We start from the raw sequence: 19,097 nt of genomic DNA on the forward strand, positions 1-19,097 counted from the left end.
GGGATGGTGCCATTTTCCAGGAGTCCCTTCTCAGCTTCCAGTCAGTGACTTGGTGATAGAGCTTTTGCCTTTTGATTCAGTTGTCCTCTACTAGTTACAGCAAGGAGGTGGGTGGTGGGTTGGTTGGTTTTCTTCTCTGTATTTGTCCAGTTACTTTTTGACCCAGTGTAAACCTTAATTTTCACAGCGTTGAACAGCAGGCCCAACTGTGCTTTGCATTTGTTTCAAACCTGCCACCCACTAGAGCTGCCTAGTGCCATGTGTTCAAGGCGTTGGAAGAAGCAACAAACAGTCATTTCTTTGTTCATCTTCTCCTTGCTGACCTTACTTGAGGGGAGAAATGATTGAGGTCTATACAACCAGGTCTTCTTGCAAAACTGCCTTCCAATATCCTCTGTGCCACTTTAATACCTGACTGTCTGGAGTTAGGGACTGGGAACTCTGTCATCTGGTTGACCTAGAGGCAAACTATCCTTTAAATTCCTGCGGTTTGCTTTGCTCACACAAACAAAGAGGTTGTATAGCTGTATAGCTTTTACCTTCGTTTAGGTGTCGGGTTGATGCTCTTTCAGATTGGTGCCTCATTGAATTGCATGTTTTGCTTTCCTCGTTTTATGAAGGAGGAAGAGTGGCTTGTCATCATGCGAAATACGTCAGAAAACAGTCGTCTTTGGGGCAACGCTGTGTTATGACGTGTCAACTGTTTTAATTCCATGTCTTAATTATTTTAACAGAATCTTGATGCTTTAGAATCTAAAATTTAGTAGTTTAGGGATTAGGAAGTAGTTTAACAAAACTAACTGTTTCCTTTAAATTTTGCTTTCCTTGAAAAGAAAAGCTGGCTTCAGAGTTACTCCGCTGCTCTGAAACAGAAGTGGCTGCGTCCTGTGATCTCGTGCAAGGCTGAGGGCTTTCTGCAATCAAGAGAGATGTGGAGAGCAGCTTGACAGATGCTGAAATGGATCTGAGGTACTGCTCCTTTGTGGTGCTGGCACTTGTGTTTAACTGCCTCTAGAATGGATCAATTAAAGCAGCTTTAGGCCGAGATGACAACCATAATGATAAGAAGGAGACTTGCTGCTGGAATAGGCCACCAAGCTTCCTCCTGGTGGGCTCCTGGGTGCGGAATGGTGATGGGGAGAGGGAAACTGTTTCTCTTCATTGCAGGTAGTTTATAGATTGGCTAACCAGGAACCTGCAGCTGTGGCTCCAGGATCAATGTCTGTTCATAGGCCTCACGGAGGGGGGACTGTAGGTAGTGTACTACTGTGCCAATCATTCTCAACTATAATTCATTTGTATCTAAGAACCATCCTCTCTGTCAAAAATAAAATAAAAAATAAAAGTAGAGTATATAGCTGCTAAAGTATATCATTTGAAAAGTGCCCAACCTTGATCTGAAAAGAACAAGAGATCTAAAATGTACCATCTCCCTTGTTCTAGGTGCTTTCTGAAAGAAAAAAAAAATACTCACATGAAAAAAGTAAATTGGAGTTGTCTAGCTTCAACTTCCAGCAGATGAGCGGACAGGGAGAGCCCTGTAGTTTTTTGGTTTTTCTCCATAGGGAGCTACTGCTATACTGAATTGCTTTGCTTCTCATTTGCTGTTTGGATGAGATTCATGCACTTTAAAGAATTTAGTTTTTTAAGTGGCTAGAAAGTCATTTTTTTTCAGCCTTTCGGGGACCATTAGATGTGGATGTTGGCACTAGACAGTATTCTACTCTGTCTCACCAGTGGTAGACAAGGGACAAGGATGGAATTGCCTTGCTTTTCTCTACTTGTATCTGTAGCAATGCTGTGCCTGTAGGCATGACCTATATGACTTGTTTCTAGATGTTTGAGTTTGGTTGTACTGAGAGGCATTTTGCCTAGGATGCACTTTTTGGGTTTGCTTGACTCTGTTCTTCTCTTGTCTCTTTGCTTCCTGTATCCATTAAGAGCCGGGATAGTGAATCTGTATGCAGCAAAGACAAGGCTTAAGGGACTTTGCCTTCAAAAGATGCAAAGCCCAGTAAAAGGTGCAAATCCAAAGTGCAGCTAGTCAAGTGTTTTCTCACTCTTAAGATAACTGGTACAAGGGAAATGACAGGAGGCGTTTGGGTTCCAAGCCTCGGGGCTATCCGATTGCTTTGGTCTTTGCAGCCTATTTGCAATTTTTCTGCCAACTCAGGAGAGGATATTTTTAGCGCAGTTGCTGTTTCTTTGCCAAACTTTTTTTTTTCTTTTGCTATTGCTTTTTTTTTTCTTTTTTGTTGTTGCTGGTTTTTTATGGTGTGTGTGTAATTAAATGATTTCCTTATTTCCTTTACCCTCCCACCCCGACCAGCCTCAGCTGGATTTGAAGTAGCAGTTGTGCTGTCTGTGGAGTATCATTAAAAATGCTCCTTGGTAGCCAGCTTACACTGGCATGTTGAGCACAAAATGCGTAATTACCCTTTTCACGTTGAGATCAGTTTGAAAAATTGTGAGCACTTGCCCACTCATGTACCTAATGTAGTTTTCCAAAAATTTAATACAGTTATGAACAGAATTGAAACCTTATGTCATATGTTCAGATAAAAAAAAAATCTCATTTTAGATAGCAATAGCGCCTGAATTATACAGCTCTTTTAAATAGAAACAAATTTGGACCATCTGTGTTCTGTAATAGGAAATTCTCAGTATCCAGTTACCTAGTACTGCTCTGGCAAATTAAAGGTCACAATAAATATATGTATTATGACACTGAGTTTGTCCTGAAAAAACACATTTTTGATTTTTTTTTCCTGCTAGAATAATATTCAAGAGACTTTTCTGCCAAGAACAGTGATCCAGTGTAATATTTTGAAAGACTTAATGGTAAAATTAGAAGATACGTATTCAGAGAACTATTAAACTCAGCAGATAGAAAGAACCTATTATAGAATGTGGATAGGAGCGAATTATTTGGGTGGGTTAGGAAATTGCAAGCAGGTACTGAGGGTTGTGGAACAGATACCATCACTGACACACGTGGAAATGGCTTATGTAGAGGCAACCAAGACACATCTGTAGAGCTCTTCCATAATCTTTTAATCTTTTAGTATTTAATCTTTTAGTGACACGAGCACCATTTCTCCTTTGATAACTAACTTAGAAGGCAGTGCAGAAAGAAGAAAGCAAACTTGCTTGCATATAAAAGAGTTTTATTTTTTTAAGATGTGTTCAAACATAAACAGGTATGGGCAGCAGCCATTACCTGTCTTCATGTTACTAGTTTTTGTTAGTATTATCTTTACATCAACTGCAAAGGAAACAAATTCCTCTAGAACTGTAGACCCTTCAAATAAATACGAAATTTGAACTTCCAAGCTTAAAACCAAGTTTTATGGCTTTGGGGATTTGAGTTTTTGCCTTTGAGGAAAAAGTGCTGGATGTGGCTGATATGGAGATTCCCAAATATTCCCAAATATTCTCTGATATGGACTATATGAGGATTCCCAAAGGATACAAGAAAAAGTAGGTCAGCTATGAGGACATCACCTTGAGGCACATCAGCAGCTGTCAGCAAACTAAAAAAAAAAATGTAAGGCTGTGAATCAGAAAAAGTAACTGTAAATTTTGCCAAAACAGGGTGCATAGGAAAGCTGAGCATTCTCCACTGAGCATGTTTCAAGCATGTAAGAAGGAGAAAAAAAAATAGCAGTAGAAGTGCTGGCAAGAGATGATCTTAAGTGACTAAGAGCTGACAAGATAAAACATTTCTGTCAGTCCCAGGAGATCTCTTCTGACTAATTATAAACAGAAGCTTTGCTGTGATCAGCAGTGGGTTTGAAAGCTAGAAGAATTTTTACGTCCCATTTAGTGTTATTTAGTTTGGTATGACATGTCAGTGCAGCAAGTGGCAGTTGCCACTTATCCTAATTTTTATTAAATTTCAGAAAACTCTTGGCAGCAAGGGCTATGTAGCAGATCTATAAACACGTGGATTTCCCTGCAAAATAGTCCAGCTCCCAGAACTTTAATCAAAATATCAAATACAATGTAATTTATGAGCAGGTACTTGCTATTGTGTTCCTATCATCTGGATAGCTTTCTTTGAATCTTTTATAATTATGGTGACATGCCTCTATAATATAATGGTTTTAATGGGTGAGATGAGCACTATTTTTCCTGGTATGGATGTTTAAAATGATTAGCCTCAAGTTGTGAACATTTTAATAACCCCCAAACTAGGATCCGTTTGAGAACATTAAGTAACAGGTGTTAGCAGTTTACCAAATGTCTGTTTAAGGTAGGTTATTTAAGGTACAAATTGTTCTCCAAGAGTAAGGTCTCAAGGAAGGTATGGTTGGCCACAGCTGTAAAGAGAAGAGGGATTCAGAATGGCTACCTTTGAAGAAAGATAAATAACAGGCTCCCACAAAAGCCTGCTCCAGGCAGAGCTGAATCCCCTTTGGATTATATTGAGCATCAGTTAAGCAAACTGCTCTAGGATTAGATTTGCTGGTGAAAATGTGCCTCTGTGAGATGTTCCTGATGGTGTCAGAAGCATTTTGGGATCAGTATTAGGTTTTCAGGTACATATATTTAAACTGCAGGCAAATGTTGACCACAATGGTAGAAGCTGTGTTGGTTATGATTTCTTGATGTTAGGTTTTAATTTCCTGTTTAGATCAAAAATTGAATCAATCTGTCAGAGAGACTGGAAGGTAATGGATATTCCTCTCAAATTCTACTCCTTTTTTTCCAAGAGACTGATAGTAGAAGCTTAGGTTCAGATAAACTGCCAAGAGTGCAGGTGCTCTTTCCTGTTGTACATGCTTAAAGATTTGCTGTGGTAAAGCAACTGTGTTGATTCTCCCTGCAGATAGGTGGTTTTGGAACAGGAATCGCCCACTGCTTTTACTGTTTGCTCATACAATCCCTGGCAATAAGAAATTATGGTCTGGAAATTTTTTGTTTTGTTTTGCTTAGGTCATACTCAGAGACTTGAATCATTGCAGCGGCCAAACTACGTTTGGTTGGCTGCGTAACCAGGTTGTATCGTAGTGCTGTTAGGGAGCTTCTGCTATCATATTTAGTATATTTTTGTACGTTCTGTTTAGTGCAGTCTGTTGTTAACAAAGAATTTAGATTTGTCTGTCTTGATTACAGCACTATTTTTTTCTCTGTCACAGACACATCAGTCATGAATGGTAATGGAAGGGTGAAAAATAGTCCTAATATTGTGCAACTTCACCTTCATTTTTTTTCCTTTTTTTTTTGCTCAGAAATGAGGTGCTTTAAAAGACAAATCCAGAATTTGTAAAGTTGATGCACTTGCGTGCCCATGAGAAGAATATCTCCTAGAGAAGGAGACTTTAAGCCTCGCTTGCTAGGATTTGAGTCTGCTATCTAAGAATTTGCTACACCAGAAGCAGGGAACGAACAACAATATATGTCTACAGGAAACAGTTGAATACTTTGGAAGCTCCTGCTGTCAGACCTGCCCAAGCAGTGTATGTTTTACTGTTTTTAGTTGTTATTTCATATTCTGCAGGAGGTACAATGTATTGCAGGGCTGACAGATGGCTGTATTTCTTAATCAACTTGTTTCCTATACTGTCATAGGCATATCTCCTGTATCAATAGAATGCTTATGTGTGATACAACTTTATTATGCAAAGGCTTTTTATTTTTTCATGTGGAAGATTTCACTTTTATGATTGGAATTGTTCCTTGGAAGCAGGTGAGATTTGTAAAACCAGGAGGGACTGTAGGCCCCAGGGTAATGCTGGCATTGACTGAGCCCCCTTCTGCTGCCGAGTTGTCCTTGGAAACCCCAAACCGCCACTGTCTTTTCTCTTACGCGCTCCCTGTCCTACTTTCTATGTTTTCCTCTTATTCCCTGCCCCATGGTTTCATTCCAGCCTAATGCTATTGAAGTTGCTTGTTTGTGGGCTGTTTCAAGCCAACATTCATGGTGCCTGGTCAGATTTAAATTCTAGTTACAATTTTTGTTTTGACCTCCCATTTAAGTATCAGAAAGAGAGATTTAACTGTTTTCTAGACTGCAGCTGGCTGGGGTTCTATATTTTTGCAAATATCTAGTTTTGTCTCTCCTTATGAAGAAATGTAGTTTGCATCAGCTTTCTAGAAACACCGTTGGGATCTGCTGCTCGGCTGGGTCCTGTGTTGGTGGTGGGGTGACACTTTGGTCAAGCCCAGAAGGTCCTGGGCTTCAGCGATCTAAATAAACTTCACTTGTTCTAATTGTTCTAATTTGTAGGCTTCCAGAGGTGAGGATGTGCCTTGAGATAAAGAGGGATATTACAATTCTTCAGCAGTGAGATTAAGACACTTAAGAATATCCAGGACCTTTAGTAAGATGGTGAGAGACAGACCTCCCTAGCTTTGTTCTGCTGTTTAACAACCACCTTGCGTCTGAATTTTCAAGTTAATGTTTGCTTGGGTTTGGCTGCAGCAATGCTACCACAGTATATTGGGATTGAAATGCACCTAACATAAGTAACTTCTCATATATGCATTAGAGATTTCTACAAGAAAGGTTCCAAAAACAATTTATTTGAAGAATGTGAAGATCCTGTAAAAATGTGTGAACAGTTTTATGGGAAAAGATATTTAAAGTGCTGCTTACATGAGAGAGAATCTTATAAGATAGGTGATTAGGTTGCAAATATGTGACATTTATTAATTTATTTTTTATTGCTTGATCTCTAACCTTTTTGGAGGAATCAGGGAGATGCATCGGTTACTTTGGCAAGATGGAAAGAATTTAAAAACACAAGTCTGTCCATACTGAGGCATATCCCAAGCCCAGACCCAAATTTGGCTGGTAGAGGATAAAGGAAAGCAGATACAACGACTCCTCAGAATACTCTTATCACATTCAGTAATTTATTATTGAGAGGATTTCTAAGATAAAGACAGGATCTTTGTGTGTGAGAGTGCTTGATGGATGGATTTTTTTAATGAATTTGTCAAGACTGTTTTTGAATCCATTTAAGCTTTTAGTGTTTACAGCTCCTGTGACAAGGACTTCAGCAGCTTAACAAGCTGTATGAATTGCCACTTACTTTTGTTTCCTCTTGAGTTTGCCTGCTGATAAATACAGGAGCTGAGAAATATCTCAGGGCAGAGATATCTAAGAAAAATGTGCCAGCTTAATAGGTGAGAGGATCAGGCCCTTCACTGAAATAATTCTCTTACAGGCTTTCTTCCAGAGCTTATTTCCGTGCCTATCATCATCATGTTTCTCTGCTGGATTTTCATGTTAGCTCAAAAATTGCTGCTCTGTTGCATCAGTTTTCTTGCAGGCTGCCTTAAAAAGAGACCCCTCAGCCCTGTGTGTTATTGACTGGAGCTGTCTTGATGCCAAGCAGAAGGCACAACCAGCAGAGCAGCGTGCCGAATGTTTAGTGTGGCATGCTTCAGCGTGCTTTTTTATTTAGCTTATTAAACAAAATTAAAAAGGCCAACACCAGATTTATAAACCTTTTAAGATTCTTTTTTTCTTTCTCACGGCTGCTTTCATAGTGCTTCACATGTTTCTAGGAAACCAGTTTTAGAGCATCTTCAGCTTGCTGAGCTCTGTGTGCTTCCTGGGAAAAGGGTGCAATCTTTTCCTGTCCGACCAACTTTTCCTATGGGAAAAGTGGTGTCTGTCAGGGTTTTGGCTTCTCAGTCTCTGTCTTCAAGTTCTGTACACTTACACTGCACTGGCTGTATCTCTTAAAGCCAGAACTTACACAGATATGGCAAGAGTTCATAACATTTGTTCCCTATTTGACTTGGGTAAAGCTTTCCTGGCGATCAAGAACGCTATAATCCTTGCATCTCTCTTTCGACGAGCACAGCTTAACTCTTAGTGCTGGGAAATGATGCCTGCTCTGTGCTGTGTGTTGGAGAAGAGACCACAGTGCCTCTCCTCTCCTCCACTAATCCACCTTCATCCCCTCATTTCCGCGCCTGCTCTAGCAAGATAATTCAGCCTGTAGCAGGGCAGCAAACTGCAGGCTCAGATGTTAGTCAAACGGTCTTTAATCTGTATTATAATAATCTAGAGGAAATTAAAATAATGCATAAATTAAACATGTAATATAGTTTTTTTTTTCTCAAAAGTGACTTTCACCCCTTCTTCTCAGTGGCATTTATGGAGATCTGTGACGTGTGTTACATCTTGTTTTGGGTGTAGACACGGAGCAGTGTTACTCAGGTGAGCCAACAACTGCCCCAGGAATGGATTTTTGGTGTGTTAGCACTGCTTTGTACTGCTACTGTGATCTAAAACATGTTGAAATTTGGCTCAGGCTGTAATTAAATTGACTTTCGATTTGCCTCCATCACTCTGCCTAGACCAAGCAGAGCAGATCAAAAAACTTTGTTCTATAATTTCATATTGCCAAATGGCCGCTATTTGCAGTAGCGCCCCAAGAGAATAATTTCCTTATCAGAATTTGAAATGAGAGATGATTCGTTTGTCCCACTCTAATTGAGATTTTTGTTCTGTTTCAAAGCCAGTAAAACTTCTTGCAGCGAGTTCTTTAAATGACAAACTTTATGTCTTTGTACAGAATAGATAAAGGAAAGTGAATTAGAGTACCAGAAAAAGCATTTCTGTGTTGCCCAGCTTTGGACATCAAGTTTCATGCTCTGCCCTTCTTCTGAAATTATTCCTTGGAATTACTTTTCCACCATAAATCACTACGCTGAAATCTCATTATGTGGATGCCTCACTAGTAAATGCATCGTGTCCAATGCGCTTTAGATACTTTGCTTCAAAGTGGAAATTAGAGCATTACTGACCTTTTATATCTTTGGAAAAACTCCCAAATTCTCTCTTTGTTGTGCCTAAAAGTCCACCTTGCAGATCCTCAGCTGCCTGCAAGCCAGGGCTTGCAGTGGGCTGTGGTTCTCTCCATGGAGCAATGTCTGGCAAAGACTCCTAAGAGCAGAGAGGACATCCTTGCCTCTACTCCTGTCAGTGCTGGGCTCATTCATATTCTTTCAGCGTTGATGGTGGTTAAATGACTCTTATTAAAGAACAGGAGAAAAACCTAGCAAATAATTCTAATGCAGCATGCGAAACTCATGATGTCCAACTTAGAAATAGTTTTGTGGGCATCCAGCATGGGCAAGGTCACTGGTAGCTTAGGGCAGGCAGTGCAGCTCTTCTGCCGTAGCAGAAAGGAGCCAGGGAATGGCACCAGGGCTGGTCTTTGGGAATAAGCAGCACATACATACGTTGTGCTGCCAAGCACAGTCTGCCCTTTCTCAGGGGACAGCTTTCCAGTTTGCTTATTGCCTTCAGTGCTTGGAGGCTGGAAGAACTGCTAACCCCTGCAGCTGCTGGCCTTTTTATTTGAGGACTTGGAGCATGTCAAAGCATCTTTTCTTCTGAAATGTCTTTAAGATTCAATTTCTTCTTCTCTTTGTTATCATTTTGATTGTACTCCAGCAGAAGCTGGGGTATGTGAACGTGCAGCCCTCTTGCAGCATTGGTCTGCTGTTGGGTTCCTGCAGGTGTAGCTGTCCTCCATTTTTAGAACCAGATCTTCCTTTGAGACATTGGTCGTCTTGTCTCTGATCATCCTTTGTATGTCTTGCACTTTGTAACGTTTTTATCTACTGCCTTTTCGTGTGTGCTACCTGCTGACTGCTTCTTATCCTTCCTTTTCTGTCCTTTTCTTATTAGGAAGTGGCCTTTTTTTTTTTTCCTTTATTCTATCTCCATTTTCTAGTGATTTTTCTTTTTTGGCATGGAAAAGTGTGATGATTGACTGGCTGGCTCTAGTCTTTTTAATATTTTTTTTTCCTAATTTGGTCTGTAGATTTTTAACCTGATTTTAACTTTGCAGTCAGAGCACTGCAGTGACAATCATTTCTAGGGAGGAAAATATGGAATATTCTTGGGAAAGGAAGACAGAACTGCCAAGAAAACGTAATAAAAGATTCATGAAGTCTGGACTGTTTCCAAGGCCAAAAATTATCTTACAGGAAGAGACAAAATGCCCGAGGAAGGTCTTGTTTCAATTCATTTGCTTCCAGGGAAGTGGAGTTAATGCACATTTGAAAATCACTTCTGTAAAAGAATTAAATCAAAATATTCAAACCCCAAATTAATTTCAGATTAGGCTATTCTGAACTCCCTATAAAGACAGAGGATGAGATACAAACACCATAGAATAAGGTATCTTTCTGAACTTTAACGTGATAATTTTAGTAGCGGGTGTTACAAGAAGGACTAATCTGCCTATGGCTGAAGCCCTTTCTAACCATCCCCATGTTCTTTGCTTGGCTGTCCGTCACGGTGATAGTGTCTGGCTCTCTGAAGGCCCTTCTACCCTTTTCAGCTGCTTTTAGGCTTATTGAATGCAGTACCTGGCAAACCTGCCTGATTTGTGTTGGATGCCATCCAGTGACAACCATAAAAACTACCAGTGCAGCAGCTGCTCTGTTGAAGCAAGAGCTTTTTGCCTGGTGCAATTACAGCTCTCGCAGCATAATCTGGCATTAGATTCCCTTTGACTTGTTGGCTGTGAGGCCTGAGAGCACTGGGCTCCTGCATGGTAGAGCCAGTAACTTGTCCCCCTTTTTGGTTTTTGCTGCTGACTTGAAGCATGGTTGCGTCTGCCAAGCCTATGCATGGAGCGAGCTCAGGCGATTGCAAGGTGAGTTTGCCTCCTTTCCTAAGAGACTGTTTCTGACTGAGTCATGAGCAAGACCCGGGGAGATGCAGCGTGCACCTCTGCCACAACCTCCACTAATTGTCTTTTCTCCCTCCCTCCCCTCTTTTCCTGCAGATAAATGGATCATTTAAACTGGGAGCTACTAAAATCCTCTCTGGCTGGCAAATGCAGTGCCTAGCAGCAGTCATCAAGGACGAACCAAACATGAGTGGAGGAGGGGAACAGGTCGACATCCTGCCGGCCAATTATGTGGTCAAAGATCGCTGGAAAGTGGTGAGTAGCTCTGGCTTTGGGCTTCCTTTGGTGCTCTACACAGAGCTCCTGTAGGAAGAGAGACATTTCCCTGTTTAACCCTGAGCTCCAGCAAGCAACAGTGAAAAGGTCTGGTTTAACATGTCAATCAGATGCTAGAAGATAGTCAATATTGCTGTAATGCTTTTTAGGCTGTTTGGTATTTTTAGAAGACTAAACCAGCCTGTGGTTTTTAGGTAGGATTGAACTGTTGAGTCATCTTTTAGTTAGAAACTTGGATTTAAAGCTACTGCTGCAAAAAATAATAGAGATGTGGCTATAAATAAGTTACATTAAAGTGAGCTTAAAAGAAACATTTGTGGTTATAATATTAGCCACACCAAAAGCTAGAAAATCCGTAATTAAAGTTGTCAATATAACTTCTATGTAAATTTATTATGATACCTTTTTAAAACTATGGGTTAAAAGAGTTTGTTTTGTGGGACAGCTGCCTCATTCAATATATAAGCTGGATGGGGTCAGTGAATTAAGTAACCATTTCATCCTCTACGTATCCATTCTGTGGCTGAAGGTCTCGCTATCTATTTAAATTCATAGCACAAATTTGCCATTTAAAATCATTTTTTGTGTTATTCATTGCTGTAGTATCTGTATCACAAATACTAATGACTTCTTTATTGATGCTTTTACCAGGTGATATAAGAGAGGATGATCAAATTCCTTTTACGGATATAGTTTCAAATTAATTATCTTATTTCCTGGACTGTGGGAGAGGCATGGGGACAGTCTGAAAGACATGGGGACAGTCTGATCCTCTAGACATGTGTAATGTTCTTGCACAGGCCACCTTGCTCCATTTCTCTTCCTCTCCCATTGCTTGCCTCTGTTCATCATAGTATTTTGTCCCTGCTTTCTCCACAACCTTCACACTTTTGCCTGGCCTGTCTTTTTTTAAAAAAAATAGTATTTTTTCCTTCCAGCCTGTTTATATTTAAAAATTCAACCTGTTTTTCTTTCTCCGTGCTTCCTGAGAGCAGATGGAGGATCTCTATTTTCTGTGCGATTAGCCACCGGAGCTGAGTCCCCCCCAGAAGGTGTCTGGAGCAATTTCAGGGAAACCCCGCTGCGCTCTTGCAGCTCTGGCCTGGACCACATCCACTTGTTCTGGGAGGATGACACGCCTGCAGTTGAACTGACGTGTAGGACACGAAATGTGCTTTGTGCTAATGCACCTCTAAAGTCCTGATTCTAGCTTTGAGTCAGTTCTCCTTGGGCACAAACGGAGATTTTTCAACACTTTGGCCAGGTTGGTGCACGTTCATGGCAAAGCTGAAGTCAGACGTGTTCCTGCTGCCGAGCCCTCCTTGAGGTGCAGGGGTGCAGCCACCCTGGGGAAGAGCCAGGAGGGGGAGAGAGGATGAGTCCTTATTAGTGTTTATCACTGCAGTGCCCGTGCTTGTACCTGTGCCACTGGCACCGTCCCGTATCCTCTCCCATCACTCTGCAGCCTAGTTAACTTGGGCTGTACCTGCTCATACTGTTCATCAGGTTTGAAGGTTCTTTGCCCTGGGCAGGGGTGTTAAAGCTTCTCTACTAAATGGTGAGATGAAAACTTTTAACACAGCCTAAACAAAGTAACTTTGCACCTGGAAACATCAGAGCTCTTAAAAGCCCTGAAACACCTCTGAAATAGGCTTAGTTATGCTCCCAGGGGAGCACTTTAAACTGACTTTGTTTCTGTGAGGCTAGTGAAAGCGGTGATTCAGTGATACAGATTCAAGTGGTTGGAGCGTCCTGCGGTTCTGATTCTGGGGGCTGCTAAATGCTCTACCCATTAGCCCTCCCCTGCTTCAGGCGTACAGAGGCGTGCAGCTATTTTGCTAGCAACAATCCAGACTAGAAAAACAGCTTTTGATGTTTTCTAGTGTTGGTTCACACTAGAATTGCAGCCTTCAATACTGCAGAGGAGGTCATCAAATTTTTCCCCCTTGGAGGCCCTGAGAAATTACAAGGGTGTAAATAGCGAAGAGAAATTGTGATTCCCAGCTGTGCTTATAACATCTGGCCTCACACTAGCTGAACTGTTGAGATTTTCTGTTGGCCAAAGGAAGCAGATAGTTGGGGAGCGAGCCCGGAGTTGGGGTGTCTGCATTGGCAGGGAATCTGCCCTTTTTTACTTTATCACAGACCTTTTTGAGTCTAACCTGCAAGTAGCCCGAGCTTTGCAGTGAGTGATGAGTCCCGCTCGAGCAGGTGGGTGGCTTATTTAGCTGGAGCTGGGGTTCGCTGCCAGAAGGCTCTGTGTGTAATTTATCCTCCCGTTGTAGCTCTCCCTTGGCTGGGCTGGGCATCCACGTTCTCAGGCATGGCAGGTGTCCAGCATGGAGCCAGTTTCTAATTTTAAACCAGTTTAATGTATTCCTTAGGCTCCTTTTCTTCTCTCCATATGCCGACTGACAGAACTTTGACGAATGAAGATGTTAAATTATCTGCATTTAGCCTGGTGATAGTTCAATTTTTCTGCCTCTCCCTAAGTGTGTGAAGTCTGGCTGACTGACAGCAATGTGGTTGTTGTTGTTTTGTTTTGTTTTGTTTTAGAAGGAGATGGACTGGGAGAGCTCTGCTTTTTATCAAAACTGTCAGACCCAAAGTCTTTTGAGCCTCATTCGTTACTTGCAGATATTTTTGATGGTTTGACCAGCTCCGATTTGGATGGTATTGGTAACCATTCAACTTTTTGAGAGTCCCCGGGGATGACTTCATGCACATCTGCATTGTATGATGTGGACTTTGTTCAGGATCCAAGTCAAATATAAGCTGTACTTGCTTTGAACTATGCATAGCTATTGATATCGAAGTGATGCCTCCCTTTTTCTCTCCCAATCTCTCTGTATTGGGTATTCAGACTTGTTAGCGAGACAGAGTTGGCAGCTCCTGCATTACATTTGAATACATGCAGTGACTTTTGCCCACAGGCATGTAGTGTGTCAGGAGCAGGTCCTGGTTCCTTCCAAATGACTGGAGTTTTTTGACCCGAGCTTCTGGTTATACTTGCCCCTGTCCTGTTTATTTTGGACACCTTGCTAGAAGTCCCACAAAGTCTCGTGGACTCTTCCTTTGCTGTGCCTTGGTCATAAATGGCATTTATGGAGGAAATGTATTTTAGGAGCAGATTTGGGACAAGGAAAGTACTGTGCCAGTCATGAAACCCGTTGCAGTCTCTCCTTGCTCTGTGCATAATTACACTGAGATTTTTGCCAGGTCTTCAGATCGTTGAGATTGACTAGTTTACTTCTTGATAGTCTTTTCAGTTCTTGCCTGTTTTACCATAATTGTTCCTTGAGCAGAGTGGACTCGAAATCTGACATAAGTAGATCTGCTCTTCCCAAGCTTCTATACAGTTAGATGAGGGCTGGTAGCCATTTGTGAATGAACTGGCCACTGAGTTGAGCTGCTGGAGCTCCAAACTTGACTATATGAGGGCTCCTCTAGCCAGTCGCAATGTAATTTCCCTTTTCCTGGTGGAGCTGCATTTTATCTTTTGGAGTAGTGTTTTTTGCTTTGTTGCTCTAAGCTCTGGAAGAACCAAATTATTTCCAAGGTATTCGGGCAATCTAGAGACCTCAAATGAAGCTGGCAGTGTCCTGCATAACTGCCCATATATCTGGGGAGGCTTTTGATAGCAGCTTCCCTTGTCCCGTCAGGACGTGGTGATTTTTTTGGCATTGGCATCTGGTAGTCCTGAAGTTCAGTTTGCAGAGTCCCCAGAGCCCCCCAAACAGAGACTGTCACACCAAAAATCAAATAGAGTGACTTTATAGTAACCATTTGCTCCACGGGACTGAGGTGTCCACTGATGAGATGCTGAAAGGACTGAAAGCACATCTGAGGTGCAGTTTATTTTTACTTGTCCACATGGCAGTGGAAATAAATATTGGTGCTGGAATAGATGGAAATATTTATCTTGACTCTATGAACTGTAATGGAAACCTGGACACCTAGCTTGCATATAGACTCATGGACTTAAGCAAGGTGAACCCGGATGGTGACATCAAATGGTATCCCCAGTCTTAGCAGGTTATGGACTAGTGGAAAGTGGGGAATGGGATGAGAAGAGAATAATTCCTTGAACAGTGAGGCCTAACATGATTATTATTTAGATGTTTTTCATGAGATTTTTCCCTTCTCTCTTGACCCTGTATCTAACAATTTCCTTATTTTTTTTTCCTCTTGGGTGGTACATGCCCATCTCTCCTTTGGGTCAAGTGAAAGTCTGAGTTTATAGGAGGCACAACACGAAAAAGACTTCAGAGCTGAACTTCTTCCTCCCTATGCAGCAAAGACACAAGTGCCTGGCTCTGTGAGGGCCACCTTGATGGCATCTCTCTTGTGCGTTGTACCAAACCTCTTTTACCATTCCAGTTGAAGAAGATTGGTGGTGGTGGCTTCGGGGAGATTTATGAAGCAATGGATCTACTGACCCGTGAGAATGTGGCCTTGAAGGTGGAATCAGCCCAGCAGCCCAAGCAAGTTCTCAAGATGGAAGTGGCTGTCCTAAAAAAGCTGCAAGGTAAGGAGTCAAGAAACCAAGAACCAGAGCTCTTCATTGTGGACTCTGGGATGGTTCAAGGTCACTGTGCATGCTAGCAATTAGCAACTAGAGGTGCAAATGAGGGGTGGGGACTGGTGATAGGGAGTTGTTATGAATTATTTAATTATTTTAGTCTGAATTAAGTATATATGCTTAATTTTGCCTAAAACAGCTATGTATTGGTCTAGAAGTGAAAATCAGCTACCTACAGTTTCTATAGATTCTGGGTTTTGTGGGGCAAAGCTTATAAACAGACCCCAGGCTGCCTGGGAAGCAACCAAACAGGGGCCTTCCTTTAATGCAGGTCCCTTCCCTACTTCCTCTGAGGAAACTGAAGAAAAGGGAGTTGCCTTCTGCCAGGGTATTGTTTTCTATTTGCCCAGCTTAAGCAATAAATAGTGTTAAAGTTGCTGCTTTATCTGATGATCTTTGAAGAGAGACACTGTTATCCAGGAGTTGGTCGATGGTATTACCATAGGTGACAGGGTTCAGATGACAGTTGGTGCTTTTTCAGGTGAAAAAACAGAACAGCCATGTGTCTAATTTAGCTGTGCTTCTCTGGTGGGACTGAGCATTGAAATCACTCTTAAAACCCAGCAAAGAGGTAATATTTAGTTTAGTATTATGCACGCTAATGGACTAAAAGCTGTTTTCCTTCGGCGTTTGTGACCGTGATCTCGCAGGTTACTAGAGCTTCACAGAGTCTGGGCCAGAGCAGGCTGGCCACTAGCCCCGGGTGCAGACCTGCTTCAGGACATAACTCGGGTGCAGCCAGCTCTGTCAGTGTCAGCTCCCAATCTGTTTGGACTGCACACTAATATGAGCAGTCAAAGTTTCTGAGACAGTTTCTGACCACCAAAGCAATGGAAAAAGCTACGTAAGGAACATAATTTTGCAGATCACTGCCCATGTCCTTTCTACACTGTCGCTCTCCACAACACAGTTGGGGAACTAGTCGGGTTAAGGCTGTCCTGGAGAGTCTCCATATACTTTCTAATATCACATGCATTTGTGCTTGGCCATGTGAGATCAATGCCACTTAGTATCTCTCAACTGTCCTGTATAGTCGTCATATTCTGCTTGATTTTTCTAGCTATATGATGCTTTTATGATGCCTTTACTTTATCTGTATAGATCTAGATGTTTTTGCCAAAGGCAAAGTTCTTCTGACTTGTTATTTGGGAGGAACACGTGTCACCTTCTAATCTACTATCCACATCTTTATGCTGTTTGAGCCCTGGGAAGCAGCAGCAGAGTTGCCCTTCTAGGCTTTGGGTAAAACATGATGGAGAAGTCGGGTAATGGCATTTCTCACCAAAGCAAGTGGCAGAGGCTGCTTCTACTGCTGAGGCCTGAGAAGGCCAACGTTGGACTGCATTAAGAAAAGCACTGCCAGCAGTTTGAGGAAGGTGATTCCTCCCCTCTACTGAGCACAGACGAGACCTCCTCTGAGGTGCTGTGTTTTTGAGCACAAGAGCCAGGGACCTTCTGGAGCAAGTCCACAAAAGTGGTTCAGGGGTTGGAGCATCTGTCACATGAGGAACGCAGCAGGCAGAGTGTTCCCACGTCCTGCTCAGTAGGACGTTTTCTTAGTAAAACACGTCTTGTCTGTGTAGCCAGTCTTATTGCACAGAACTCTGATGGATTTTATTCTGCAGTGCAGAGCTGCTCTGCATATTGAGTAGCTGTGCAAGATGCAGCCTGGTCACAAGCGTTGTAGCTTCTGAGCACCTGATCTCATTCGAGCAGTCAGTGAGGCAATTTTGTGTTACCTACTTTCCATTTACTGCCAGGGATTGGACAGGTGAGAGTTTCCCATTCAAAGCAGGGAAGAAAATGGTTCTTGCTTGCATGTGTGGGGTTTGTTTGTTTTCTGTTTGTTTTTCTCCTTTTGCCATTTGCCAATCCTAGTTCCTTGCATACACAAGTTGTTTCTGTTAAAGTGGTGTCTTAACTCCCTGCATTTCAGTTTATTACCTTTGCAGACAATTTCTTATTCCCGCAGCATTTTGCTTGGTGGATGGAACCCCGCTACCTGGCAGTCAGGGTAGTGCCTTTGGCAGCTGCTGTGCTAGTGCAGGGAGGCAGATGCTGGCACTTTGAAGCAGCTCCAGCCTCTCAGCCCAAACTGTTTTGCCAGGGCATTTGGCTGAACTGAAATTTGGGCCCTGCGTTTTCTGTGTGGTACGCTGAGATGAGGGGAGGATATGGGATGGATGGAGTAAGATTCAAAATCTGCCTTCTGGATCCTATATTGAATGCTTGTGCCTGGCTCTGTTTAGGCTCTAACGGCAATTGGTCATATCAAAGCTCTTAGTGGTCCAGAGAAGGAACAGAAGAAATGATGCCAGCAACATCCAGCAGGTTTACACTTTGCTCTTGGGTGACCAGCCCTTTGTTTTTAAGCATGCCCATCAATTCATTCACTTTCTGCAGATGTAAGAGCAAGGCTAACCCAGCTGTTGAAATCATAGCTGATTCCTGTCGAATAATGTAGCTATTTTTAAACCTTACTTTCAGCATGGCTTTCATTTTGTTCTGTGTTGGAAACTCCCCGTCTCAAGCTGTCTTGACAAGTCCCTGAAGTCACCTAGTTTGTCTGTCCAGAAATGAAACGCGTTGCTTCTAGAGGAAGGGAACAGTAGGTGAGACAACTTTCCCAGGCTACAGACACTGTTTCCAAGGAAAGCTAGAGGGTGATGAGGATAACTCTCCTTCCATTACGAAGGGCTGCAGGGAGTGCCTGGGGCCTATCCATGAGGCTGGCACTGACAGTCAGCTTTTCTGTAGAAAAGGTGCTCAGTTACAGGAGTAAGCAAGCAGTCTGCTTAGCCTCCGAGATGAGCATGGCATGTTCTCAGAGGCCCTACAGCTGCTTCTAGAGTCTCAACCACCCACAGCAGTAGGGATGCACACAGGCCTTGTGCCACAGGAACACTACGTCATAACTCCATAGAAGATGAAGGCTTGGAACTGGTCACCTGTCAGGTGAGGAGAAAGGCCCTTGCTCCTCCTGAAGACTCGCAGTTGATGAACAGGTTCAGTGTCCTCCAAACTGAGGAAAAGCTGGGCACGGCTTCAAGTGAAGCAATGGAGGCAGCAGCCACTGTGCCATGAAGGAAGACCTGAAAGAAGAGGCGAGCGATTGCTGTGGGTGACTCCCTGCTGCAGGGGAAAGAGGTACCCATCTACCAACCCGGCTTCTCATCTGGAGAGTTTGTTGACTGCCAGGGTCTCAGATCTGAAATTTCATGGAAAGACTGCCAAGGTTTGTCTACCTGTCTGTGTATTAGCCACTGCTGCTCTTCCACATGGGCACCAGCAATATGGCCAAGGGGAACTTGGAAAATATCAAGCAGGATTACAGGGCTCTGGAGATGTCTTTTTCTCCTTAGTCTTGCCAGGGAGTGGGAAGGATGGGAGGAGGAGTAGACAGACCCTCCAGGTAAACAACTGGCTGCATCACTGGGTGTCAGGAGCAGGGCTTTGGTTTCCATGTCTGTGGGACTATGTAGGAAGATGGGGAGAAAATTAGTCTGAATTAGTCTGAAACAGGACACAGGCAGCTTTGCCAACAGGCTGGCCACTTTGGTAAGGAGGGC

The 19,097-nt window shown here is 42.6% G+C and overlaps 1 protein-coding gene across 2 annotated transcripts in view; it reads left to right on the forward strand.

Moving 5' to 3' along the window:
• The first annotated feature begins 861 nt into the window (after positions 1-861).
• Positions 862-19,097, forward strand: part of TTBK1 (tau tubulin kinase 1) — a 66,907-nt gene continuing 48,671 nt past the window's right edge. Inside the window, exons 1-3 of one of the 2 annotated variants that reach the window (XM_010217440.2) lie at positions 862-969; positions 10,767-10,925; positions 15,327-15,474. In XM_010217440.2, the coding sequence (XP_010215742.2) occupies positions 10,818-10,925; positions 15,327-15,474 (256 nt within the window). In that variant the 5' untranslated portion in view covers positions 862-969; positions 10,767-10,817. Of the gene's footprint in view, positions 970-10,152; positions 10,635-10,766; positions 10,926-15,326; positions 15,475-19,097 lie in introns of those variants that run through there. The other variant, XM_088531251.1, reaches the window with a different exon arrangement.

Source organism: Tinamus guttatus, unplaced genomic scaffold, assembly GCF_059628265.1.
Source record: "Tinamus guttatus ecotype Peru unplaced genomic scaffold, ASM5962826v1 Tinamus_guttatus_pri_ptg000403l, whole genome shotgun sequence".
Lineage (NCBI taxonomy): Eukaryota > Metazoa > Chordata > Aves > Tinamiformes > Tinamidae > Tinamus > Tinamus guttatus.